General features: G+C 37.0%; 2 protein-coding genes and 1 pseudogene across 4 annotated transcripts; all 3 read left to right on the top strand.

Annotated features, from left to right (window-relative positions):
- Positions 1-1,356: 1,356 nt before the first annotated feature.
- On the top strand, positions 1,357-5,765 carry LOC119806814 (trypsin-4). Of its 3 annotated transcripts, none has more exons than XM_038318850.1 (5): positions 1,357-1,396; positions 3,545-3,713; positions 4,239-4,489; positions 4,999-5,135; positions 5,616-5,765. In XM_038318850.1, exons 1-5 carry the CDS (start codon positions 1,357-1,359, stop codon positions 5,763-5,765), a joined length of 747 nt encoding a protein of 248 aa, XP_038174778.1. The 3 variants fall into 3 exon arrangements, with proteins under 3 accessions (XP_038174778.1, XP_038174777.1, XP_038174776.1); XM_038318849.1 differs by having other exon boundaries at positions 4,236-4,489; XM_038318848.1 differs by having other exon boundaries at positions 4,194-4,489.
- A 7,795-nt stretch (positions 5,766-13,560) lies between these two features.
- On the top strand, positions 13,561-19,041 carry LOC119806828 (trypsin V-A-like). The gene is made up of 5 exons (XM_038318865.1): positions 13,561-13,597; positions 15,973-16,135; positions 17,338-17,588; positions 18,250-18,386; positions 18,892-19,041. The coding sequence occupies exons 1-5, from the start codon at positions 13,561-13,563 to the stop codon at positions 19,039-19,041; spliced, it is 738 nt and encodes a 245-aa protein (XP_038174793.1).
- Positions 19,042-20,323: 1,282 nt separating this feature from the next.
- Positions 20,324-23,840, top strand: LOC119807400 (annotated as a pseudogene).
- Positions 23,841-26,959: the final 3,119 nt, after the last annotated feature.

The following is a 26,959-nucleotide window of genomic DNA, read 5'->3' as shown; positions in this document are numbered from 1 at the left end:
ATAGGTTCCAAATTTGTTGCTTCTCTCTTTGTGAGACCTTCTAAGTCCTGTTCAGTTGACTCATGTTCTCCAGGTGCCCTTAAACCTTCTGTTTCCTACTCTCCATCCTCCTCCTCCTTTGCAGAGTTCCCAAAGCTCCACCTAATATCTGACTTTGAGTCTTTGTAACTGCTCTCAACACATCTGCAGGAAGCCTCACTGATGACCATTGAGCTAGGCATCCATCCTAATAACATAGCAGAATATCATTTGGAATCATTTATAGACTTTTTTGGTAGTCTTCTTTTGTTCTACCCTAGGGCTCTGAGCCATCCAACTTCTAGATCCTGGCCATCTAAGCAGTGGGCCTGATGTGAGCCTCAGGTTAGACCAGCCCATTGGTTCAAAGCCACAAGCTCCAAGCTACAATTGACTCAGGGCATCTTGCAAAAAGGGCAAGTTGTAGCTACAGAATTTGGGGGCCTGGTTTGGTTTCCAACTCCCACCACTGGAAGCCTCACCTGGTTACAGAAAATGGCTGGTTCAGACTCTATACCCTCCTGTGCTAGCTATAATAGACGTGTGGGAGAAAGATTATGAAGACTGTCATCATTCCCCTTCTTTTGCTGTCACTGATTCCTAATATACCCAGATGAGAACAAGAATATACAAATCATAAATCAATAATCATAATCTGTTTCCATGGCCTATGAAGATCCAGAAAAAACATTCCTCATTTCCTGTAGCACAGTAGTCACAGAGAGACAAAAATGCTAGTAAAATACATGTAAGTGAAACTATTTTCATGCTTTAAAATTGGATTTTTAAATGACATAATTTAAACTAGTACCAACTTCCCTATCCTTAGGAAACCAGTTGTCCTAACAGTAGCAAGATAATATCAAAGTGAAATCTCAGACAACCCTTAAGAAAAAGTATATACCTGTGAAAGACACAATATTAATTAAACATAGGCTATGAAGAGTTCAAGCAAGGCTGTATTATAAACAAGACACACTCTAAAGAGAGTTGCATTTCTGAGAATTTTGTCTAAAATTCTGGAAACTTGAGCTCTGCCCTTTGGTCTTTCTACAGTGTGTTTTCCTACTATAGGAATGTATTGCCACCAGCTGGAGTTGTTACTTCCATTCCCATTACCTTTATGGAAAACTGGGCAGAAAGGTGATGTGGAAACTTGGTGCTGAATCACCTTTCATTAATCATAGAAAAGAACACTAAATTTGGTTTTGTGTTTCTTCAATGATATCACCTTTGTTGGCACTGTGTTCCTGTCTGTTGAAACCCAAACTATAGGTATAAATAGCTGTGAATGAAAAGCCTTCATCCTAGTGTCCCCTTCAGACACACCAAGAAGCCATGAAGATCTTCATCGTCTTTGCCTTCCTTGGAGCAGCTGGTGAGTCTTTCAAAGAACATTTTACTAATCATCTATCATACATGCAAGCTTGTACTTTGTGGGTTTGACAAAACAGTAAAGGCCATTTTGAGTATCTAACCCAAGGGGAAATAGCTAAAAGTGACCAAGCAACACTATTTGCTCCATTTATATATTCTATGGGTAGTCAAGAAAAGAAAAGAAAGGGTGCATGGCATGAATATGTGTGTTCCTCATCCTATGAAGGAGTAGTAAATAATTAGAATTCTTATATACTCCAAGAAGAGGGTGAGAACATTAAATTCTGATTCCATAGAAGACCAAAGTCTGCTTATTTATTCAGAATTGAAAGAGATATGCTATTACCCATGTATAAAAACACTAGACTCTGTCTCACAAAATATTTACTAATAAAAAATCAGTCTTATATCATGCTGTCATTCAATAATAAACAACAGAAGATGTTCTTGGCTAATGCAACTAAATTTTTAATTAATTTATCTTTTAATTTTTAAAAAACCCTTTTCTTATTTTACATACAATCTCAGTTCCCACTTCCTCCTGATTATAGGGGAAGGCCAATTAAGGCACCCTCTCCACTACTGCTTATGTCTTAACTGGGATCATTCTTGTAGATTCTTGGGAGTTTCCCTAGCACTAGATTTCTCCCTAACCCCATTCCCTCTATCAATATAACTCCCCCCTCCTCTCTCTCTCTCTCTCTCTCTCTCTCTCTCTCTCTCTCTCTCTCTCTCTCTCTCTCTCTCTCTCTCTCTTTCTCTCTCTCTCCCTCTCCTTCCCTCATCTTAGCAATTCTGTTCCCATGTTCCCTTCCCTCAACTCCCCTTCCCCTTCCTTTTCATTCTCCTTTCATTCCCCCCTTCCAGTTTTCTCAGGAGATCTTGTCTATTTCCCCTTCCTAAGCGGATCCATGTATGTCTTTCTCAGGGTTCTCCTTGTTACCTAGCTTCTCTGGGGTTGTGGATTACAGGCTGTTAATCCTTTGCTTTACATCTAATATTTGCTTATGAGTGAGTACATACCATATTTGTCTTTCTGGGTCTGAGATAACTTACTCAGAATGTTTTTCTCTACTTCCATCCATTTGCCTACCAATTCCAAGATGTCACTGTTTTTTTACCACTGAGTAGTGTTCCATTGTGTAAATGTACCACATTTTCTTTATCCATTCTTCAGTTGAGAGGCATCTAGTTTGTTCCCAGGTACTGATTTTTACAAATAATGCTGCTATGAACACAGTTGAGCAAATGTCCTTGTGATATGAATGGGCATCCTTTAGGTATATGCCCAAGAGTGGTATTGTTTCATCTTAAATTACTAATATTTAAATCAGTTTTGATTTAGTAAATTCTCTTATGTTTGGAAACTTGACCATCATTTTTAGATATTGGAATGTATGGTACAGGGAGTTTTATTACACTTTTTATAATTACAAGAAAATTTGGAGGTGGATATTGCCAATATAAATTATATAAATGTATGGAATTAAGTATGAATAATAAAAATATTATTTGCCAAAACTAAGAGATCAGTGCTCATTAAAAATGTTAAATGCATTGATTTATGTCCAGTGGATAACTAGCATAAAAGGAAAGTTTTGGAAAGAAAAGCAAAGGACAGTGATTAAATGATGTAAACATTTTATCTAACAAATTAACTCATTCAATTATTTGTATGTTTTAGGTATAAAGAAGGCTAAAAAATTAGTTAAAGTTTTTTTTTTTGGCTGGAAAATGGCTCCTTACATAAAGGTCCCTGCCCCTAAGACTTAGGACTAAGGAAAGATAGTCACTTTGAAGTTGTTTTTGTCCTCCACAGGAGCACTATGCTACACACACACACACACACACACACACACACACACACAAAGAGAGAGAGAGTGGGGGGTAGAAAGAGAGAGAGAGAGGTCGACAGACAGACATTATGAATACAATAAAAATAACTTTTACAAATTTAAATTGTATTAACAGTGATATTAAAAGAGTATATGCTAAATTTAAGAATATTTTAAAATATTTAAAACACTATGCCAATATTTAACTCAACAGGAAGGCACATTGATTTTCTGGTTGTTCTGTACAAACTTAAAGCAGATGACAAGTTTTGAGACAAGACTTCTTGTGCTAATGATACAAAATTCTTCCCCAGTTGCTCTCCCTTTTAATAGTGATGATGATGACAAGATCATTGGAGGCTACAATTGTCCAAAGAATTCCATTCCTTACCAGGTGTCCTTGAATGATGGCTTTGGACATCTGTGTGGTGGCTCCCTCATCAGTGAACAATGGGTACTGTCTGCAGCTCACTGTTATGAACGGTAACAGAACAATACTCAAATTCCTATAATCTAAAGCCCATCAGTCTCTCTCACCACTTCCAAAGGGATGGCTCTTTGTGAATCTGTACTGATAGGACAAAAACTAAGGAATTCTCAGCTGGGCGGTGGTGGCGCATGCCTTTAATCCCAGCACTCGGGAGGCAGAGGCAGGTGGATCTCTGTGAGTTCGAGGCCAGCCTGGTCTACAAGAGCTAGTTCCAGGACAGGCTCTAAAAAAGCTGCAGAGAAACCCTGTCTTGAAAAACCAAAAAAAAAAAAAGGAAAGAAAGAAAGAAAGAAAGAAAGAAAGAAAGAAAGAAAGAAAGAAAAAAGAAAAAAAAACTAAGGAATTCTCTATCCTGTACATTTGTGGTACCTTAACTACACAGTCTGTACAGTATTGGATGCTTTAAGTAGATGGTGTTTGTTTAAGTAGATGGTTTTTTAATGCTCTGTACTTTGAGTTTGTAAGAGAAACAGCTCAACAGAAATGCTAAAAAAATCCTCAATCTTTGAATGCAGGAGTCTTCAAGTTCGCCTAGGAGAACACAATATTCATGTCCTTGAGGGTGGGGAGCAATTCATTGATGCAGAAAAGATAATTCGCCACCCTAAGTACAATGAAGACACCGCAGACAATGATATCATGCTAATTAAACTGAAGTCACCTGCCATCCTCAACTCCCAAGTGTCTACAATATCTCTGCCCAGATCCTGCCCATCTACAGGGGCTCAGTGCCTTGTGTCTGGCTGGGGAAATACTGTGAAACTTGGAAGTAAGTGTCAATGGAATGTAACTTCATTGTGTAAAATATGAAATATGGGAGGTATATTGGTGCTGGCACGCCCAAATTCTCACTGTAAGTCATACTCCCAGAAGTTTCAAAATGGATGATACTGGAATACACTGTTTGAAGTCCGGAAGATTACTTTCCTAAGACAATGTGGAAAACACAATAAGAATGAGCTTTTGGAAAGATGCTGAGGTATTTAACTGGTGCAATCAGGAATGTGATGAATGTGAAAACTCTAGAGACAAATAGTAGAGATGACCAAGGATTTGTAGTTCCCTGAGGTATCTACCTTTTGGAAGAAACACTGTCCCAGTATTTGAAACCCTAAGCCAATGATGTTATTGTCATTTTAAAAAATGTTGTTAGTTAAAACTAATGAAAAAAATCTTCTAAGACTAACTTTTAAATTATGAATGTTTGGCAAATTGAAAGCATTAGAGATTTCATGGAAGATATTGAATATTCTTCCACTTTTTTTTTTCTCTGAGCAGGCAAATACCCAGCAATTCTTCAGTGCCTGGAAGCCCCTGTCCTTTCTGCCAATTCATGCAACAAATCCTACCCACGCAAGATCACCAGCAACATGTTCTGCCTGGGCTTCCTGGAGGGAGGAAAGGACTCCTGTGATGTGAGTGTTGTTTCACTTCTTCAAAAATTAATCTCTTCCCTTTTCAGTACATTTCTCCTGGCTGAGACACCTGGAAGATTTCAAATGAGATGACAAAATCCTATGTGGAAAAACAAACAAAGAGGTTTTCCCACTGTAAAACTAATGATTAAGATCAAGGGTAAAATAAGTACAGAAGATGGTATATAAATAGTATATAAAAGGCAAATTTCTGATAAAAGCATGTGACCTCTTTTGAAGGACAGCAAGTAATACCTGAAGCTTTCTGGTTTTCTTAACCTTTTATGGGAATTAGGAAATGCATGGTTATAGAGAAAGGATGAACAAGGATGGAAAATTACAAGTAGGTAGGCAGGCAGTGCAATACTTCTCAGGGTGTCAATATCTGTCATTGACCCCATAATAAAGGGGGAACCATCTTAAAGTGATTTCTCTCCCATCAGCATAAGCATATGGTAATGGTCCCTACTTTCTGACCAGGGGGACTCTGGTGGTCCTGTCATCTGCAATGGAGAGATCCAGGGCATTGTCTCCTGGGGTACAGGCTGTGCGATGAGAGGCAAGCCTGGTGTCTATACCAAGGTCTGCAACTACCTGAGCTGGATTCGAGAGACCATGGCTGAAAACTGAATTCCCTTCCATTCCACGAATTATGTGTTCCTAATCCATTTCTCTTTCTTCCTCCTCCTGAAATGAGATCAGAATAAATAAATTTTCTCCTGCTCCATCTCTGTGAATCTTTTATTCTTGCATCCTATTATTCGGTGCTCTCTGAAAACCTGATGCTAAAGGAGAAAAGGGTCTGAGCACTGAGAAAGTTGTAAATAATGAAACACTCATCTAAGAATAAGGATTTGCTCATGTCCTTCTATGGTGTGTGGGGCGTAGAAACTACAGTGGTGAATGCCCTTCCAATTTTCAGTAATTTTACTTGGTAAAATACATTTTGTTTTCATCTAAATCTACCATACACTGCTGTTTAGACTCACTTTATGATAGATTGTATATTTTTATCTTAAGATAGACAACATGAAACTAGTTATTACAAAATGCCAAGTTCTTCAAGTATTTCTGTGACAAACTGAAATTGAGCATGAACAGAACTGATGCCTGGTGACTTTTATGTGCTAAGACAAAGAGCTGTGTCTTCCTGGCCTTTTAAAAATCTTTTTCTCTAAATTTCCTCTAAATTTTTGTCGCTGAGTCACCTCACCCCACCAAAGCCTTCATCCAAGTACAGATTGCATATGAATTAAAACCATGTGCAAAAACAATTATGAATCATAGATGTGTCCAGGAATGTAGGTAAACTTCTCTACTGTCATGGTGTCCTGGTTATAGTGCTGCCATCTGCATTTTTATGTTATCATGTGGAGAAGACACAAACATGTTTTCTCCCCTGATTACCACCAAGCATCATTTGACCTTGCAGAAATGAAATATTCTAAGAAAACACCCATGTCTATCAGTTTTCCAGAGTACTGAAACAATGCTACTCAAAGCAAATAGAATTTCCCCAAGAATCTCATACTAGCAGGAGGAAACTGTTCCAACTAGAATGGCGAAGCTATCTAATTGACAGTAATAGCACCAAGTTCTCACAACTTATCAGATTTCCTTAAAAGGGGAGACTGAAGCCTAGAAAATGATAGGTCAGTGGTGGGCAGGGCCACACATTGCTTGGAACTGCTTTGATGTGCACAATCTTGTCCTTTTATTTAAACTTGAATCTTAATTCAGGTACTTGATAATGAACTTAGGGTTCTCTATGGATCTCATTGTCCATCTTCCCAATGTGACCACACTGATAAATCTACTTTTCTACTTTCCACTATTGACATGATTCTTTTAATTGGCTTACTGAGCATGGGTTTCTAAGACTGGCTTTCTCAAACATGGGACTCAACTGTGACACCCATGATTAATAACAGTAGGGACACCTTCAAAGGAGCTTCTTCTGTTTGTTGTATATATACAACATACCAAAATGTATATATAATATAATGTTTAGCTGCATTCTGACAAGTTTTTCAAGAACATTGAATATGGTAAAAAAAAAAAAAAAAAAAGATAAACATGTCTCTAATAGCTAGAAACTTAAAGATAACCCTGAACTGTCAACTTCAGGTTTATATTCTTTTATTACAAAAACATATTAATACTAACACTTTAAAGCTTGCCTACTTACATAAACACATATGCTGTCACAAAAATACATGAGATAGGTTAATAGTAATTTCATATTTTTTTTACTGTCTAGAAGTTAATCCTCCCATTACCATGAAATATATACCTACATGTGCTTAAGATCTATTTAACTCAGTAAAGTTGCCTAAATAGAACACAGGACACTTTTATTCCTAGAAACCTTATTTCATTCTCTATTTCAAACCCAAGCAATTATATCTTCCTATGACAAATTATTATTTTCATGATTAAGAACATTTAATGACAGTAATTCACTTCCATATGCAATGACTTTTATTGGCCTTCAACTTAACATGATCTCTGATCAACTTGGAAATAAATCCCTGTGCATGCGTATAAAACATTTTCCAACTTTAGGTCATTGAGGTAGGGAAGATTACCTTAAATCTGAGCAAAACCATTTAGCTGGGTTTGCACCCAGAATACATGCAAAGAACAAATCTAACCACATAAGTCTTTATCTCTCTAAGTTTTCTGACTCTAGATGAAATGTGACCATCGCCGTCATGTTTCTGCTGCATGCCTTTCCAGTCACAAGGGTCTATCTTCTCAAAATATGTGCCCACAAGCCTTCCTTAACTTGCTTTGTGTAAGTATCTGGTTAAAAACATTGATAAAATTGATACATACTTTAGAGAAGTAAAATTGATAATGCCAGTCTTCTGTCGTATTCCCTGGTAAAGAGCTGGCATCTGCATTCTTTTGTCTCAGCCTGCAGAATAAGCTACAACCAAGTTTCCTCACCTGCTTCCTTTCACCCATCACTTGATCATGGATCACCAAATTTGTAGGCAGAGGAAGATCATTCATTTCCTGACCACCAGGACCCAAAATAATCTCACATAACTATATTAATTACAATACTGATTGGCCTATTAGCTCAGGCTTCTTATTCACTAGCTCTAATATCTTACGAACAACCTCTAAATATATCACAATGTTAAATAAATGTACCTAAGCTGAGAGAGAGAGAGAGAGAGAGAGAGAGAGAGAGAGAGAGAAGACTATAGACAGCTATAATATAAAAGAGTAGAGACAGGTATAAATTAAAAGGGTAAAGATAATAAAATGAATTCTAAACTTATAAAAAATAAGTCACATAAAAATAAAACATATACAAAGAGTCTAAATTATATATATATATTATGTTTTCATTAATTTTTGACTATAAATAAGCTAAATACAGAGAGATATGTAATTGTGGAGGCAGCTAAGGTAAACCAACATATACACTTTAAAGATATCTTGACTTCAAAATTTGGGTCTAAGGATATGTTACTTTAAAAATTTTTGTTTCCACAGAGTATGAGAACTTGTAGATTCCTTTCACACAATGTGGTGTGATTAACCAAGACCCCCTAAAAGGTCTCTGTAAATCCCAAAAGTACTTCGTCCAACAAAGAACAAAGAGAAGTTTGGAAAAAACAATGCCCAAATTCCCAAATATTGTTTATAAATCTTTATTTTTATATAAAAGGTTATATAATATAGAGATAAATACTTTACATTGGTATAGATCCTGATTTATTAATATAAATTTAAGGTCAATTTTGCTATATGTATATTTCTGCTCTTGTTTAAGATAATTTGTTTGTGCAGCTCATTTTAAAATGTAATGTATAATTAAAAATACAGGTTAATAGATAATCATCTATAATAGTCAAACTTGTAGTAATGTTAGTTAGGCTTTCTAAATATACAAAAATATATTTCAAATAGATAGCTATTCCTCAAACATTTCAATAACTAACAAAATATGACATTTAAAATGTTTATGAACAACAGGCTTTTCATGACAATGAGACATATCTGCTCCTAGAATCATCAATCTACCTCAAAGAGATGATGGGCATCAAAAAGGATCCTTATAGAGTTTGCTAACCATTTGGGCAAAAAATTGTTTTTGCCTGGATTGCTTAATGGTATGTTGTATGAACTGGATATGTAGGACCCACAAACAAGTGATTGCTAAACTTGCCAAAAAAAAAAAAGAAAGAAAGAAAGTAAGACAGTCCTTCGGGGTTCCTGCTTCATGTAAGAACTGCCAGATATTTTTTAGGACACAGAAGAAAGCACCCTGACTTCTTTTAGTTTTTAAAAGAAAAATAAATATATACCTGGTGTGGGATTCTCCTCTGTATTCTCTGAATATGTTTTGTTTCCGTTGGTTAATAAAGAAGCTGCTTCAGTCTATGACAATGGAGAATAAAACAAGGCAGAAAATCCAAATAGACATATGTGGAGAGAGTAGGCAGAGTTAAGGAGATGCTTGTAGCTGCCAAAGGAGAAAGATGATAGGAAAGATGGAAACTTACTGGTAGGCCACAATATGATGGTGATACATAGATTAATAAAAATGAGTCAGTTTAAGATAAAAGAGCTTGCTAGAAAGACACCTAAGCCATTGGTCAAACAGTGTTGTAATTAATATAGTTTCTATGTGATTATATGGGTCTGAGCAGTCAGAAAATAAGCAAGCAGTCTCTATTTACATATACCCTCATGGGTAAGAAGAAGAAAGTCTATTTCCTTAGTTAGTTCAGACTGCTTGACAAAAGTTCCATAGAGCCTGTACACAAAACTCAAGCTGATTTCTCATAGTTCTGTAATCTTCATTATTTTAACAGTTCCAAACATTTTCAAAAGTCCTAAATTTTAAATACTTCTAAGACTCAAAGCAAATTCCATTCTAAGCGTATACAAACTCAAAAAGTTACCTGCTTCCAGTATACAAGGGCCCAACGTAGGCATTTCCATTATTAAAGCAAGGAATAGAATAAAAAGGGAAGAATGAAGCAAAACAAAATGCAAACACTGGATAATAAGCATTAAATGATGTGGCTTCTTTGAAGTGTCTGAAACACATGCTGGCATCATTAAGTTCCAAGAAACACAGACTGCACAATCCCTTTGCCCTTACCACACACAATACACATGCTCTCTCTCCCAGACAGGCATAACTCAAAGTTATCATCTTTTTAAAACAGAGAATTGATTCCTTGTTGTTCTAAGGTCTTTATTGCAACCTGGGTATTATAACTCATTTTCATGCACAGCCCACTCACAAGCTCCCTAAGTGGAATCTGATCTAATACTAAATTCATCCCTGAAACACCAGGCTCCTCCTAAACATCTAAGTGCAATCTCAACTTCTTCACTTCTGTCTATGTTTTGGTTTTACAGGCTGACTCTAGAACTGCCCATTGGGTTCTCTTCCAATGTTCTGAGTATGATCTGCTGCTCACCTCTGAACTTACCTACATTTACCTATAAACCAGTTCCAAGAGTCTATGCTTAATTTTCCTACAGAAACTACCCAAACACTATCTATTATTTACATTTGTGCCATTGTGGACAACCACCAACAAAAATTATCTTAATTGAGAATGTTTAATTCTGACTCAAAACTTCCAAGAGTTTTTCTTCCATCATAGGAAGAAGGACATAGTAAAATTCATCATGGCCAAGATGCAAAGTTGTGGCTTGTCACATCTCGATGAGCCAAGAAACAGCTAGTCCAGGAATTCTCATGAATTATTGTGTATCATATCTGTAACTGAGTTTTTTAAAAAGTAGATTAAAGTAAGAAGCCACTATTAAAAGTGAACAACACCATTCCATAGTCTGGAAAAGGAAGTTAGAGGATATCTATGGGCTAACCCGTGCATACTGCAGTACCCAGTGCTAACCCTTGCATGCTTCAGTACCCAGTGCTAACCCTTGCATGATTCAATACCCAGTGCTAACCCTTTCATGCTTCAGTACCCAGTGCTAACCCTTGCATGCTTCAGTACCCAGTGCTAACCCTTGCATGCTTCAGTACCCAGTGCTAAACCTTGCATGCTTCAGTACCCACCTACCAGGCAACACATATCAGCTGTTATAATAGAAGCACAATTGTTTGGGGGTAACTTCACTGCATTCTGATTGGATTTGTGGCGTTCTCCGATGAGGGAAGATTTCCAAGCCTATATTGTAATTCTAGTCAAATGTCCATAGAGAAGCAGGTAGAACCTTCTATTACATTTTTGTTATATCGTCATGTTGTAAAATCTTCTGCTGAATATTTGTTGATACCAATAGATATGAGTTGTTCTCAGTATTGGTCAGTGAAGTTTCTTTTTGTAAAGAGATAATTCAGGAGAAAGATTCATAACTTCCTAGATTGCTGAGAATAAAAATTATCTTTCACATGACCACCATAACTATCAGTACCATCACGACCATGGTTCAGGGGGAAGAAGAAGAAAGAATGTTAGAGCTGGATGATGGGAAGAAGGGCAATGAAGTGCTGTCTTCTGGACATAGCCTGGCTATCACACTCATGAGCTCACAGCATCTAGGGTGACCTGCACAAGGCTTTCACAAGGTCAAGCAAGCCAAACTTAAGGCAAAGATAGAGGAGATGTTCTCCAAACCCTATCCCTTACTAAGTAGTTATAAGTACTTGTTAGCACTTAAGAAAAGGAGAATATTTTGTTTTGTTTGTTTTTATTGTATGGCCTCTAGTAGATTTCTCATGCTTCAGTGGATGATCTCAAGCACATATACACATGGGTAATCGCTAATTAGACTTACTGAGTTAATGAAAAATTAGGGTCCTGGAGAGATGGATAAGAGGATAAGAGTGTATATTAATAGTCTTTCTGAACACCTAAGTTCAGTTCCAGCTCCCTCATGAGGTAGTTCACATCTACCTGTTAACTGCATCTCCAGGGGAATCAGATGCCTCCTTCTGCCCCCCTCAAGTTTGCACATGCATGTCTTACTCGTGCATACACTCAGGCACACACACACACATATACATAAAATAAGTGAATATAAAATAAGAGGAGATAAAATTGGGAGGGACCCATTTGGGGGAGATTTAAGATGAGCCAAAGGGGAGAAATGATCAGACTTCATTATATACATATGAAGTTCTCAAGAACAAAGAAAAGTAACATTAAAGCAACACAATATTTGTATAGTTGTCTGTGGGGACGAAATGATTTAATGCACCAAATGTCTTCTATGATAGACACTCCATAGCCATTATCATTGATAAAGAATTCTGTATCAATCTCACAAGAACACAGACTAATTCCACCAATGCTTGTGAGCTATTAGGACATCACTCTACTACTTTTGTTCTAAAATTCCTCTCTGAAATGAATTTGATGGGAATCTCATATGACTGTCAGAAGAATAAATGTATACAGAGACCTTAGGACACAATCATAGCCTCACCCTTGGAGAAAGCATTTGAAAATATCCATAAATGCATGATAAGGAAAATCGTAAAAAAAATCTCAAAAAGAATTTATTTCTATATAAAATAAAAGTGTAGATTATAGTTATTCTAATAAAAATAACATCACTAATGGTGAGTGAAATAAGCACAATACTATAATGTATTGTAATCATGATGTTTTGCCAATAGGTAATGCTACAAAGCATAAGCTGGCCTTGAACTAGTGATGACTTATAATCTTCCTGACTCTCAGGTTCAGAGACTAAAAAATGTGCCACTGTGCCAAGTCAAAGTTATTTCAAATTTAAGAATTATTTATTTCTAGAATTTTCCATGTATTGATTTTCTTTCTTTTCTAAAGGTAACTGGATCACTGCTTTTACAGATATTGAAACCCCATGTAAGTGTGATTTCAACATCCCTTATACTTTGTAAGGTTTAGATTATTAAAAAGTAATTAGGTATTACTATGCTTTTTCTCTTAATCTACTATATTTTAAATAATAAAATGATTACTTGCACCAGAAAAACAATCTGTCCCATTAATAATGACAATTGCCATGATAGGCCAGAACTATTCTAAGTCAAAGCAGTCCAGTACACCAAGAGCTCCGTCTTTATGATAATTTCTTGGAAAATTGTTCACATGTCAGCAAGACAGCTATCAACATATTTGGCTAAGAATCTGGAAAGTTTTAGCTGTTACCTGTGACCTCATACCAATACATTTTTCCTTTTAGGAAGACCAGTTCCAACCAGGTGGGTTTGCCACTTCCCTTCCCACAACTCTCTGGGGAAAAGTTAATTAAGTCTTGAGTTATGCTCCAGCTGTCACCGAATAGGATTCTAAATTTAGATTTGTGAGTTTCCAGTGAAATCACTTTTTGGCACCTGAGACCACAGTGTCGTTGACGGATTTGAAGGTATAAGTACTCATGAGAAGAACCTCCGTCTTATTACCTGGTCCTGACCCAGTGAGCAACCATGAAGATTTTCTTCTTTGTTCTCCTCGGAACTGTTGGTGAGTCTTTCAAATTAATGAATCTGCAAGAGTCAGAATCATAAGTTTGTAATTTGTTCTGGGTAAAACAACAATGTTCATTGAATATAAGGGCTGACAGCAAAGAATTCAAAAGGTAGAGACATGAGTGTATAGTGCCTATGCTTATTAGAGATTAAATCTCACTTGATAGTGGAAATTCATAGTATCAAGAACCGATTTTCAGAGGAGATCTCATAAAGAATCAGAATGTGTTTTGAATTTCCATGTAGATTCCAGAAATTTTGAACTGAAGAGAAAGTATAGTCCACACACACACACACACACACACACACACACACACACACACATGCGCGCGCGCTTCCATTGACTTCTAAGAATTCAGAGCTAAAGTAATCTGTACTACTTGATGGGACCATGATCACCAAAGCCTAAATCCCCTAAACATGAAGCTGCAGTTATTTACCAGGAAATCCCAACAGATGCAAACATTTTATTCTCATTGATAAAAATCTCAGACTGTGTTTTCAGGCACTTTTTAAGTGAAAACTCTCTAATATAAACTCACAAGTCAAACTTTTGTGATAAAAATAAATGTTTTCATACCACTAAATTAATTTTAATGCTACTAAAATTTTATTAAAATTTAATGCTTAATTTTCTAATGTAAAAAGGTATAAATTTAATGCATTTGTATACTTTTCTAGAAGTTTCTTTTATAAAATTATTTGAAATTTTGGATAATCCAACTAATATTTTTGAATAAAGTAAGTGTGGGACTCTAAGAAATCTCTATAGATAGGAAATATGAAAATGCTGACTGACTTGTTTGATGATGGAAGGATAGTCAGATGATAATAAAAATAGATTCAAATTGATTTTTTTCTTTCACTTGTGTTCTTGTGTTTGTAGACAAGAGGGTTTTGTTTCATTGAGATAAAAATGTCACCTATAGGTTTATCATACTGTTCTGAAACTCACTGTAGACATGTTAGTCTAGAATTCATATTCTAGAACTCATAGATTGACAAGTAATATGGTAATTAATTCTCAACTCCAAGAAAGAAGTTGATTAAATACAAAATCAAAGTAGTCATTTCTTTATATGACAGAGTATTCTCTGATGGCTTTTTAAAGTTCCCTTTTCATTAACTTATGGAAGTAACTTTTCCATTATCATTTCATCAGCGACCACAAACATACTCCAAGAAAACTCCTGGAAGTTTTCTCTTTGTGGTGTGTGTGCTTGTGTGTGTGTGTGTGTGTGTGTGTGTGCGTGCGCGTGGTGTACAGGTGGTGTACTCACCTGTAAATGTAAAGATCAGACGTCAACCTTGTACATCTTTCTCTGTCATCCTCTACCGTACACTTTTGAGACATGGTCTCTCACTGAACATAATATTTTCTATTTTCATCTTAACTGATTGGCCAGTGGGTTCTGATTAATGTCTCTGTCTCCAATTGTTTACTCTCCCCAATCCAGGGTAGGGGCTGTAGAGTATATCACAGTGGCTGACTTTCAGGAGGATGCTAGAGAGCTGAACTCAGGTCCCAGTCTTGCATGGCAAATTAAGTCTACTAAACTATGTCCACCCCATATTGCAAATCTTTCTATATACTTTTATGGAAATTGATGAGGTTATGGTTCTAAATAGCTAAATCTTATGCGGTGGTGATAGGACATTTATTTTCTAAAGGGCTTCTGATTTGTATATGAGTTATATGTGTATGTGAATGGAATATATTTATATATATATGTCATAATAAAGTATTAATCAATAAGAGCATATATTTCAATAGTACTTGCCTATTCAACACTATATTAATAAGATTTGTGTTCAAGGTGCAGAATAATGAATGATCACAAGGATTAAAGTCAGTTACATTAGTCACTTTTCTCACTGCTGTGACAAAATCAGACAGGAAGAATTTAAAGAAAGAAATACTGTTTTGGCTCATGTTGAAGAGGGTATGATCAGCCTTGGAAAGCTGTGCTGGAAATGGCCCATAGTAGTGGTAGTGGGAGAGTAAGGTGGTGGGCTCTATGACACTGACAGTCTGGAAGCAGAGAGATATCACTGGTGCTCATCAGGCTTTCTCCCCTCCCCTTTTGATTCAGTATGGATTCGTACCCCACAGAATGTTGCCACTCATGATTAGAGTGAGTCTTCCTTCTGCAGTTGTACCACCATGGAAATAACCTCACAAAGATACAAAGTCCTCCAGGTGGCTGCAAATCCAATCAAGTCATCAACTATAACATGGATATGCCTTGACTGTGTGATACTGGAGAACATTGTCATCTCTTTTGGCCTTAGTCTGAAATAAGGCTTCCTGGTGCATGAAATAATATGATAGGGCCATATAACAGAGAGCTCCTCGCTTTTCTCTCACAGCTTCCTTCCTCCCTGAGGAGAATGATGATAGGATCGTTGGGGGCTACACTTGTCAGAAGCATTCCGTCCCCTACCAAGTGTCACTGAATGATGGATCTCACATATGTGGGGGATCTCTCATCACTGACCAGTGGGTGCTGTCTGCTGCTCACTGTTATTCTCCGTAAGTAGCCAATATTCACATCCTTATGCTCTAAAACCACTTTATTCTAAAGGCCTACCAAGTTCAAGTTGGCAAAAGGCAGATCTATGCTTGATAGATAAAGCATTCTGATTCTATGAGACTCGTTGGTCATCCCACAGTTTTATTAAGTATGGTATTAATTTATTGTGAAACATTTATTATGAGATAAGCTTACATCGGTGTATACCCTTACAGTTCATTTCTGTCTTCCTGAATTATGGTGCAAAAGAGAGAGGAGCGTGATTGATGATGGATCCTTAGAAGAGCTAACCAATCCAAGCCTATTAATTGCAGATCAATCAGAACAAGACCACACATCAGGTTAAGAAAGCACATCATATTTTCAGTCCCACAGACAAGTAAAAATAATTTGAGGTCTTCCCTAAATTCATTTCTAAACCTCTTTCCTGGGGATTCCAACAATTTCTAGAATGTTGCAGTCAGTATTTATCAATCTTCTTTCCACATAGAAATGTTTTGTAAGATATGCTTGGTTTCTGTTCCGATGCCTCCCAATTATAAGACTATGGTGGGCTATGAGTATCTGGGGGCAGAGACACTAAGAAATTCTGTAACCTATGCCAGGATTATTTCAGTGATATAGTGTTTAAATAGAGTTATGGTTATGTCCATGATTGAGGGGGTTAGAGAAAGGAAAGGGTATTTATGTTGCATACTTAAACTTTTTAAATTGTTTCCTTTTTTGATATTATGGTATAATTGCATAATTTTCCATTCCCTTTCCTCCCTTCACTTCCTTTTCCCATACACCCCTCCTTAGGTTCTTTCAAACTCACAACCTTTTTTTATCATTAATTGTTCTTACATATGTGTGTGTGTGTGTGTGTGTGTGTGTGTGTGTGTGTGTGTGTGTAACCTGCTTGGTCTCTATAAAGCTACCTGTATGTTTTTATATTATGTATATATAGTGTTCCTATAATGTTGTGTTCAGGGTTGATCATTTGATATTGGCTATAACCAATTGATGGACTTGTCCCTCAGTAGCAGTTGGGATAGTAGATACTTGAGAGTAGGATTGAGACCTCAGGGCCTTTCCCCAGTACCTTAGCCTTTCTATTGGTGTCATCCTTGGTCAGAAATATACCCACAAAGTCCCACCAGCATGACTACCTAGACACGAGCTGAACAAGGACACTAAAACTTGTCATCCTTAAATCCAGCAAAATACAGGTGCGTCTTGGGGAACACAACATTCATAAAATTGAAGGTGGTGAGCAGTTCATTGATGCAGCTAAGATCATCCCCCATCCTGATTATAGTATGTGGACTGTTGACAATGACATCATGCTGATTAAGCTGAAATCACCAGCTACCCTCAACTCTCAAGTATCTACTATCCCTCTGCCGGAATCCTGTCCAGTAGCTAATACGAAATGTCTTGTTTCTGGCTGGGGCTTTCTGAAAGGTAAGTGTCCCCATGAATATACAGTAGTATGTGTGAGTTTTGGAAGTGAATAGCACCTTAATGACCATTAATACAATTCTCATTCAGAGTATGGTTCTCAGACGACAGCTTTGAACTTGCCATTTGAGAAACGCTAGCTGAAGTTAGAAAGCTTCAAACAATGATCCCATGGAGACAGAAAAAAAATGAACATAGAAAAATGTCAGGGAGTTTGACTACATCTTGATTACTGATGAGGTACATACTATAAATAAATTATCTATAAGAGAGGCCACTGAACTCAATGCTGGAAGAAGCCTCTAGAGTTGAGAGCAGTGGCCACTGATATCAATGCCAGAAGAGGAGTAAAACTGATGAGTAAAACTATTTAAAATTCAAACTAAAAAACCTCCTCTACATTATGAATAATTTTTATATTTTTATTGTTTATGTTTTATGCATGTTTATGCATGTCTTGTCTGTGTGTGCTTGTGTTCATGTGTGTATGTGCATGCACACGTGTATACAAATGCACAGTTACTTGCATACCACACTCATGCCTGGTGCCCTCAAAACTAGAAGAAGCTTTGAATGTGAGTGAGAGAGACACTCTTAAAAAGTAATAGAAAGTAGGAAATAAATATCGAGTCAGTATAAATAATTCAGTTTTCACCCTCAGAATCTGCAGCTGAGATTCCTTCACTTCTTCAGTGTCTGGATGCTCCTGTCCTGTCAGACTCAGTTTGTCACACGGCTTACCCACGTAGAATCACTAGCAACATGTTCTGTCTTGGCTTCCTGGAAGGTGGAAAAGATTCTTGCCAGGTGAGACTCTTGTTGTCTATCTCTATCACAATGGTCTACCTCCATTATCTACCATATTTCTCCTAGGAAACAAAATTGTAAATCTGTGCCTGGCACTCAATCTGGGAGATGAAAGACTTTGGTTTTCTCTTTGCAGTGTAATGATGAATATTATGGGATGGGTAAAGGGCCAAAGAGCCGATGCTTTGTAAACCCAAGCAACCTTGTATTGTGGGATGGAGTCCTTATTAAAGAGACAGAGTTTATGTGTTATATTAGATCTTTGAAGCTCTCAATCTTTTCTGCACCCTCCCATATAATGATTTTAGAAGAGGTGAGGACACAAAAATGAATAAAATATAGATAGTTATATTGAATAGATTGATAACGGAATTTTAAGCGTAGCCAGTGCTTTGTGGAGGATCAATAACCTGCAAAAATGCTCCCAGTATCAATGAAGAACATCTTTAATCCCATTCTTCCTCAGTGTATAACCAAATTTAAATATCTTATCATTGTTGCCCAGATGGACTCTGGTGGCCCTGTGGTCTGTGATGGAAAAGTCCAGGGTGTTGTTTCCTGGGGCGATGGCTGTGCTCAGAAAGGGAAACCTGGTGTCTACACCAAAGTCTGCAACTACCTGAACTGGATTCATCAGACCATTTCAGAAAACTAATTCCCTATATCCCTTTGGGTGTCAAATCCTGGTGACCTTCCTTCTGTCTCTATAATCTATATGAAAATAAAACTTTTTCTCTGCTCTAAATCTTTTGAATCTTGATGCTAACGTGAGATGTTGGGCAAAGGTGAACAAAAGTACTCGATAAAATATTGGCAAATAGAATCCAAGAACACATTAAAAAAATCATCCACAATAATTGAGTAGGCTTCATCCCAGACATTCAGGGATGGTTCACCATATAAAAACCTATCAATGTAATTCACCATAAAAGGAAACTGAAAGTAAAAAGCCTTTGATTAAATCCAAAACTCCTTCAAGATAAAGGTCTTATAGAGATCAGGAATACGGGAAACACATCTAAACATAATAAAAACAATACACAGCAAGTCAACAGCTGAAATCAAATCGAATGGAGAGAAACTCAAAGTGACTCCACTAAAATCAGGAGGAAGTTAGGGCTGTCCACTCTCCCTGTATTAATCCAATATAGAACTCAAAGTTCTAGCAGAGCAGTAAGACAACAAAAGGAAATCAAAGGGATAGAAATAGGAAAGGAGGAAGTCACACTTTTGCTATTTGCAGACGATATGATAGTATACATAAATGACCCCACAAATTTTACCAGGGTGCACCTACAGTTGATAAACACCTTTGGTAATGTGGTGGGATAAAGATGAACTCAAAATAATCAGTAACCCTCTTATATACAAATGTTAAACAAAATAGAAAGAAATCAGAGAAATAACATCCTTTACAATAACCACAGAAAGTATAAATATCATGGATAACTAACAAAACAAGTGGAAGGCCTGTATGACAAGATTTTTAAGTCTCTGAAGAAAAAAATTGAAGATATCAGAAAATTGAAAGATTGTCAATGCTCATCGATAAGTAGGATTAACATATTAAAAATAGCAATCTTAGCAAAAGTAAAGTCTACAGATTCAACACCATTTTCACCAAAATCACAACACAATTCTTCACAGACCTTGAAAGAACAATACTCAACTTCATATGGAAAAACAAAACACCCATGTTAGCTAAAACAATCCTGTACAATAAAAGAACTTCTGGAGGTAACACTATCGCCGACTTCAAGCTCTTATATAGAGCTACAGCAATAAAAAAATAAAGCTTGGTATTGGAATAAAAACAGATAGGTATGACAACAGAATTGAACCAAAGAAACTGATATAAATCCACATACCTATGAACATCTGATTTGTGTCAAAGGAGCCAAAAATATACAAAGGTGAAAAGAAAGCATCTTCAACAAATGGTGCTGGCATCCCTGGAGGTCAGCAGGGAAAAGAATGCAAATACATCCTTTATATCACCCTGCACAAAACTCAAATCTACATGGATCAGAAAACTTAACATAAATCCAGTTAGTTACACTGAACATGATAGAAGAGAAAGTGGAATTAAGCTTGAATTCATTATCCCAGGAGACTGCTTTCAAAATATAACACCAGTAGCGTTGACACTAAGATTGCCAATGAATAAATGGGACCTCCTGAAACTGAGAAGTTTCTATAAGGCAAAGGATACTATAAATAAAACAAAATAGTAGCCTACCAAATGGGAAAAGATCTTCACTAACTCCATACCTGACAGAGGGCTAGTCTTCAAAATATATAATGAACTCAAGAAGCTAGATATTAATATACCAAATAATCAAATTAAAAAGTGGGGTACAGATCTAAACAAAAGAATTCTCAACAGAAGAATCTCAAATGACTGAAATACACTTAAAGAATTTTTCAACATCCTTATTCATCAGGGAAATGCAACCCAAAATGACTCTGAGATACCCTCTTACACCTGTCAGAATAGCTAAGATCAAAAATACTGATGATAGCTTATGTTAAAGAGGATGTAGTGTAAGGGGAACCTTTCCCCACTGCCGGTGGGAGTGCAAACTGGTATGGCCACTTTGGAAATCAATATGGCAGTTTCTCAGAAAAAAATGAAAATCAATCTACCTCAAGACCCACCTATAGCAATATTGGACATATATACAAAACATGCTCCATCATACCACAAGAACACTTGCTAAACTATGCTCATGGCAGAATTAATCATAATAACCAGAACCTGGAAACAACCTAAACCCCTCAAATGAAGAATGGATAAGGAAAAGGAAAACGAGGTACATTTATACAATAGAGTATTACTCAGTTGTAAAATCAAACAAACAAACAAACAAAAAACAATGACCTCATGAAATTTGCAGGCAAAAGGACAGAACTAGAAAAAGCATTCTGAGTAGTACTCTAATGTGTAAATATGCCACACTTTCTTTATCCATTCTTCAGTTGAGGGATGTCTAGGTTGTTTCCAGGTTCTGGCTATTACAATTAATGCTGCTGTGAACATAGTTAAACAAATGCTTTTGTAGTATGATTGAGCATGTTTTAGGTATATTCCCAAGAGTGGTTTGCTGGATCCTGAGGTAAGTTGATCCCCAATTTTCTGAGAAACCATCATACTGATTTCCAAAGTGGTTGTACCAGTTTACATTCCCACCAGCAATGGATGAGTGTTCCCTCACTCCACATCCTCATTAGCTATCATTAGTGCTTTTGGTCTTAGGTATTTTGACAGGTGTAAGATGGTATCTCAAAGTTCTTTAGATTTGCATTTCCCTGACAGTTAAGGACATTGAACATTTCCTTAAGTATCTTTTGGCCATTTGAAATTCTGTATGAGGTAACCCAGACCCAGAAAACAAACATAGCATATACTCACTCATAAGTGTATATTAGGAGTAAAGTATAGGATAACCAATCTACAATCCACAGCCCCTGAGAAGTCTGATAACAAAGAAGGCTCAAGGGATGCATGGATTTCCGTAGGAAAGGGAAATAGAAGAGATCTCCTGGGGAAACTTGGGTCATGGGCAGGAGGAGGAGGACAATTTGAAGGAGCAGGTTGAGCAGACTGGGTGCAGAACACCAGTGTGGTGACATTGGACATCACTGTGGTGGTTCCCACTGCAGTGACCAATGGGAACTTTCTGCAGCTCACTGTTATAACTGGTAAGGGAACTATACTCCAATTCCTGTAATCTAAGGTCCATGCATCCTCTCTCATCACCTCTAAGAGGACGACACTTTGTGAATCTGCACTGACTGGCCAAAAACTAAAGAATCTTCTATCCTGTACATGTGTGGTAGGGCATAACTACAGAATCTTTATAGTATTAGGTGCTTTAAGAAGATGGTGCTTGTGTTTTTATGCTCCTGAACTTTGATCTTGTAAGAGAAATAGCTCAACAGGAATGCCAAGAAATCCTCAATCTTTTAATTCAGGAGACTTCACCATATTCATATCATTGAGGGTGGTGAGCAGTTCATTGAAGCAGATAAGATAATTTGCCACCCCAAGTACAACAAAGACACCACAAACAATGATATCGTGCTAATTAAACTGAAGTTACCTGCCAGCTTCAACTCCCAAGTGTCCACAATCTCTCTGCCCAGATACTGCCCATCTACAGGGGCTCAGGGCCTTGTGTCTGGCTGGGGGAATACTGTGAACCTTGGGGGTAAGTGTCAATGGAATGTAAGTTCATTGTGTACAGATATGAAATATGGGAGGTATACTAGTGGTCAACATGGCCAAATTCTCACTGTGATCCATACGCCCAGAAGTTTTCAGTGTGGAAAACCTTGAAATGGACTATCTGGAGTTCAAAAGATTGCTCTTCTGAGACAATGTGAAAAACACAGTAAGATGAACTATTATCAAGATGCTGTGGTATTTAACTGGTGCAATCAGGAATGTGATGGGAGTGAAAACTCGACACAAAAGAAGAGATGGTCCAGGATTTGTAGTTCCTGAGGTATTTACCTCTTGGGGGAAACACTGCTTCAGTATTTAAAAACCAAAGCCAATAATGTTTTTGTCATAAAAAGAACAGATTCTTAGTTAAAGTTAATGAAAAACAAACCTTCTAAGACAAACTAAGTTTTAAATTACAAATGTTTGACAAATTGAAAGAATTAGAAATTTCATGGATGTTATTGAGTATTCTTCCTTTTTTTCTCTCTCAACAGGCAAATACCCAGCAGTTCTTCAGTGCCTGGAAGCCCCTGTCCTTTCTGCCAGTTCATGCAACAATTCCTACCCAGGTAAGATCGCCAGCAACATGTTCTGCCCGGGCTTCCTGGAGGGAGGAAAGGAATCCAGTAATTAAGTGTTGTTTCACTTCTCCAAAAATTAATCGCTTTCCTCTTCAGTATATTTCTCCTGGCTGAGACACATGCATATCTTTGGAAGACTTCAAGTGAGATAACAAAATCCTATTTGGAAAAACAAACAAAGAGGTTTTCCCACTGTAAAATTAATGATTTAGATCAAGGGTAAAAGAAGTACAGAAGATGATATATAAATAGTACAAAAAGGCAAATTTCTGAGAAACTGGTTTATGGGATGTGATCTCTTTTGAAAGACAACAAGTACTACCTGAAGCCCTCTGGTTTTCCTGACCTTATATGCCAATTAAGAAACACATGGTTATAAAGAAAGGATCAACAAGGATGGAAAATTACAATTAGATATGCATGGATTCTGCATTGCTTTTCAGGATGTCAGTACCTGATACAGGGGCTCCATGATAAAGGACAACCATATTGGAGTCCCTTCTTTCCCATCAGTATAGCATATGATCATGATCTTTTCTTTCTAGCCAGAAGAACTCTGGTGGTCCTGTCATCTGTGATGGAGAGATCCAGGGCATTTTCTCCTGGGGTACAGGCTGTGCAGTGAGAGGGAACTACCTGAGCTAGATTCAGGAGACCAAGGCTGCCAACTGAATTCTATCCTCTTCCATGTATAACCTGTTCCATATCCATTTCTCTTTCTCCCTCCTCCTAAAATAAAATCAGAATAAATATATTTTTCCTGCTCTATCACTGTGAACATTATATTCTTGCATTCTATTATTTGGTGTTCTCAGAAATCCTGATGCTAAAGGAGAAAAGGGTGCGAGCATTGAGAAAGTGCAAATAATAAAGCATTAATCTAACAATAAGGATTTACACATATCCTTCTACGGTGAATGTGCTTGTCATTTTCAGTAATTTTTGCATGATAATTATTAATGATTTTTAATAGGTAGAATATATTTTGTTTTAATATAAAGAAACCATACACCCCTGTTTAGACATGATTCATGGTAGACTGTATATTTATACCTTAAGATAGATAACGTGAAACTGCAGCTATTACAAACTACCAAGTTATTTGAGTACTTTTTGGACAAACTGAAATTGAGCATGAAGAGAACTGATGGCTGGTGACTTTTATGTGCTAAGACACAGTGTTGTGTCTTCCTTGCTTTGTTTTTTCTTAATCTTTCAAAAGCTGAGAGTTTCGATAGTCCATGGTGACTAAAAATTCAAGACAAAGAAATTTTTAGATTCTATACCAGTTTCAAATATATGTGTGCCTGTGTTGAGGTACATGCATGAAAGGAAGGGGCCTGTAAAGAAAAGAGGTGTTATATGCCTTTGTTCTGCAGGCACAGGGATTGTAGAGCTTCCTGACATGGTTGCTGGGAACTATGCTCTGGTCTTCTGCAATGATAGTGTGTGCTCTTTATCTCTGAGCTATGTCTATAGCCCTTGAGGAATTATTTTAAATACACCTTTTCTTCTAATTCTCTGTCCAAATTCTGATTTCAATTGCAATTCTTGTTAAAACTATTTTATAATGTTTTTCTCTTCATTTTTCTACATTTTTTAGCCTTGTTCATTCTTATTTTTCTCACACTCTTAATCCCTTTACATTCTTTACTCTTCTGCATTCTTTATCCTTCAGCATTCTTTACTCTTCTGATCCTACATATTCCCAAGAGTATATGTGTGTGCACGCGTGCGTGTGCACGCACACACACACGCACACACAAGTGCACACATGTATATAAAGCAAAGAGAGAAGAGATGTTCTCCAAACCCTATCCCTTACTAAGGAGTTATAATTACTTGTTAGCACTTGAAAAGGGGAGAATTATTTTGTTTTGTTTTTAATGTATGGCCTCTAGTAGATTTCTTATGCTTCCGTGGATAGTCTCATACACATACACACGTGGGTAATCACTAATTGGACTTTGTGAGTTAATAAAAATTAGGGGTCTGGAGAGATGGGTCAATAAATAGGACTGTAACTAATAGTCTTTCTGAGCACCTGGGTTCAGTTTCCAGCTCCCTCATGAGATAGCTCACAACAATCTGTTAACTCCATCTCCGGGGGAATCAGATGCCTCCTTCTGCCCTCTGCAAGTATACACATGAGTGTGGTGCTTGTACATACACTCAAGCACATGCACATACACATAAAAAAGTAAATACAAAAGCAAGAGAAGATTAAGTTGGGAGGGACCCAAGTTGGGGGAGATTTGAGATGAGCCAAAGGGGAGAGACCAGGGTAGATATGGTAAAGTTTCATTATATATGTATGAAATTTTAAAGAACGGAGGAAAGTGACATTAAATCAATACAATATTTGCAGAGTTGTCTGTGGGGACAAAATTACTTGATGCACTGAATTTCTTCTACAATAGACACTCCATAGCCATTATCATTGATAAAGAATTCTATGTCAGATATTAATTCACACACCTACAAACACTTGATTTTTGACAAAAAAGCAAAAATATCAAATGGAAAAAAGTATATTTAACAAATGCTGCTGGTATAAGTGGATATCATCATGAAAATGGATCCATATCTATTACCATGCACAAAACTCAAGTCCAAATTGATCAAAGACCTCAACATAAAGCCAACCACGCTGGCCCTCATAAAAGAAAAAAAAGTACACTTGAACACATTCGCACAGGAGAACACTTTCTACATATAACCCCAGTAGCACAAACACTGAGAGAAACAATAAATGGGACCTCCTAAAACTGAAAATCTTCTGTAAAGCAAAGGACACGGTCAACAAGACAAAACGACAGCCTACAGAATGGGAAAAGATCTTCAACACCCCAACATCAGATAGAGATCTGTTCTCCAAAACATACAAAGAACTCAAGAAACTGGTCATCAAAAGAACAAATAATCCAATAAAAAATGGAGTACAAACCTAAACTGAGAACTTTAAACAGAGGAATCTAAAATGGTTGAAAGACACTTCAGAAAATGCTCAACATCCTTAACCATCAGAGAAATGCAAGTCAAAACAATTCTGAGATTCCATCTTACACAAAGAATGGCCAAGATCAAAAACACTGATGACAACTTACGCTGGAGAGGTTGTAGAGTAAAGGGAACACTCCTGCATTGTTGTTGGAGTACAAGCTGGTACAGCCCCTTTGTATGTCAGTATGGCGATTTCTCAGAAAATTAGGAAACAACCTTCCTGAAGACCCAGCAATAGTACTTTTGGATATATATCCAAAGGACGCTCAATAATACCACAAGAACATGTGCTCAACTATGTTCATAGTAGCATTGTTTGTCATTACCAGACCCTGAAAACAACCTAAATGTCCCTTGACCAAAAAATGGGTAAGGGCCATGTGGTACATTTACATAATGGAGTAATACACAGTAGAAAAAAAATAATGACATCTTCAAATTTTCAGGCAAAATGAATGGAGCTAAAAAACATCATATTTAGTGAGGTAACCCAAACTCAGAAAGACAAATATAATATGTGCTCACTCATAAGTGGATTTTAGACAAAAAGCAAATAAAACCAGCTGACAATTCACAATCTCTGAGAACCCGGACAGCATTGAAGACCCTAAGAGAGACATACATGGATCTAATCTACATGGGAAGTAAAAAAGGTTGATCTCCTGAGGTAATTGGAAGCATAGGGACCATGGGAGAGGGTTGAAGGGGAGGGGAGAGGATGGGGGGCGAGAAGAGAAAAAATTCTGTATCACTCTGACAAG

This window comes from Arvicola amphibius, chromosome 2 (assembly GCF_903992535.2).
Source record: "Arvicola amphibius chromosome 2, mArvAmp1.2, whole genome shotgun sequence".
NCBI classification, from domain to species: domain Eukaryota; kingdom Metazoa; phylum Chordata; class Mammalia; order Rodentia; family Cricetidae; genus Arvicola; species Arvicola amphibius.
The sequence above is the reverse complement of the archived record's forward strand: the minus strand, read 5'-3'. Positions and strand labels throughout refer to the sequence as shown.

What these genes read in the sequence shown, in the direction of transcription:
- LOC119806814 (XM_038318848.1), top strand. Translation starts at nt 1,357, where the DNA reads ATGAAGATCTTCATCGTCTTTGCCTTCCTTGGAGCAGCTG. An exon ending in TGCCTTCCTTGGAGCAGCTG is followed by an intron (nt 1,397 to 3,544) that starts GTGAGTCTTTCA and finishes ATTCTTCCCCAG; the next exon opens with TTGCTCTCCCTTTTAATAGT. An exon ending in AAATACTGTGAAACTTGGAA is followed by an intron (nt 4,490 to 4,998) that starts GTAAGTGTCAAT and finishes TTCTCTGAGCAG; the next exon opens with GCAAATACCCAGCAATTCTT.
- LOC119806828 (XM_038318865.1), top strand. Translation starts at nt 13,561, where the DNA reads ATGAAGATTTTCTTCTTTGTTCTCCTCGGAACTGTTG. An exon ending in GGGCTTTCTGAAAGGTAAGT is followed by an intron (nt 17,589 to 18,249) that starts GTCCCCATGAAT and finishes CAGAATCTGCAG; the next exon opens with CTGAGATTCCTTCACTTCTT. An exon ending in GTGGAAAAGATTCTTGCCAG is followed by an intron (nt 18,387 to 18,891) that starts GTGAGACTCTTG and finishes ATTGTTGCCCAG; the next exon opens with ATGGACTCTGGTGGCCCTGT.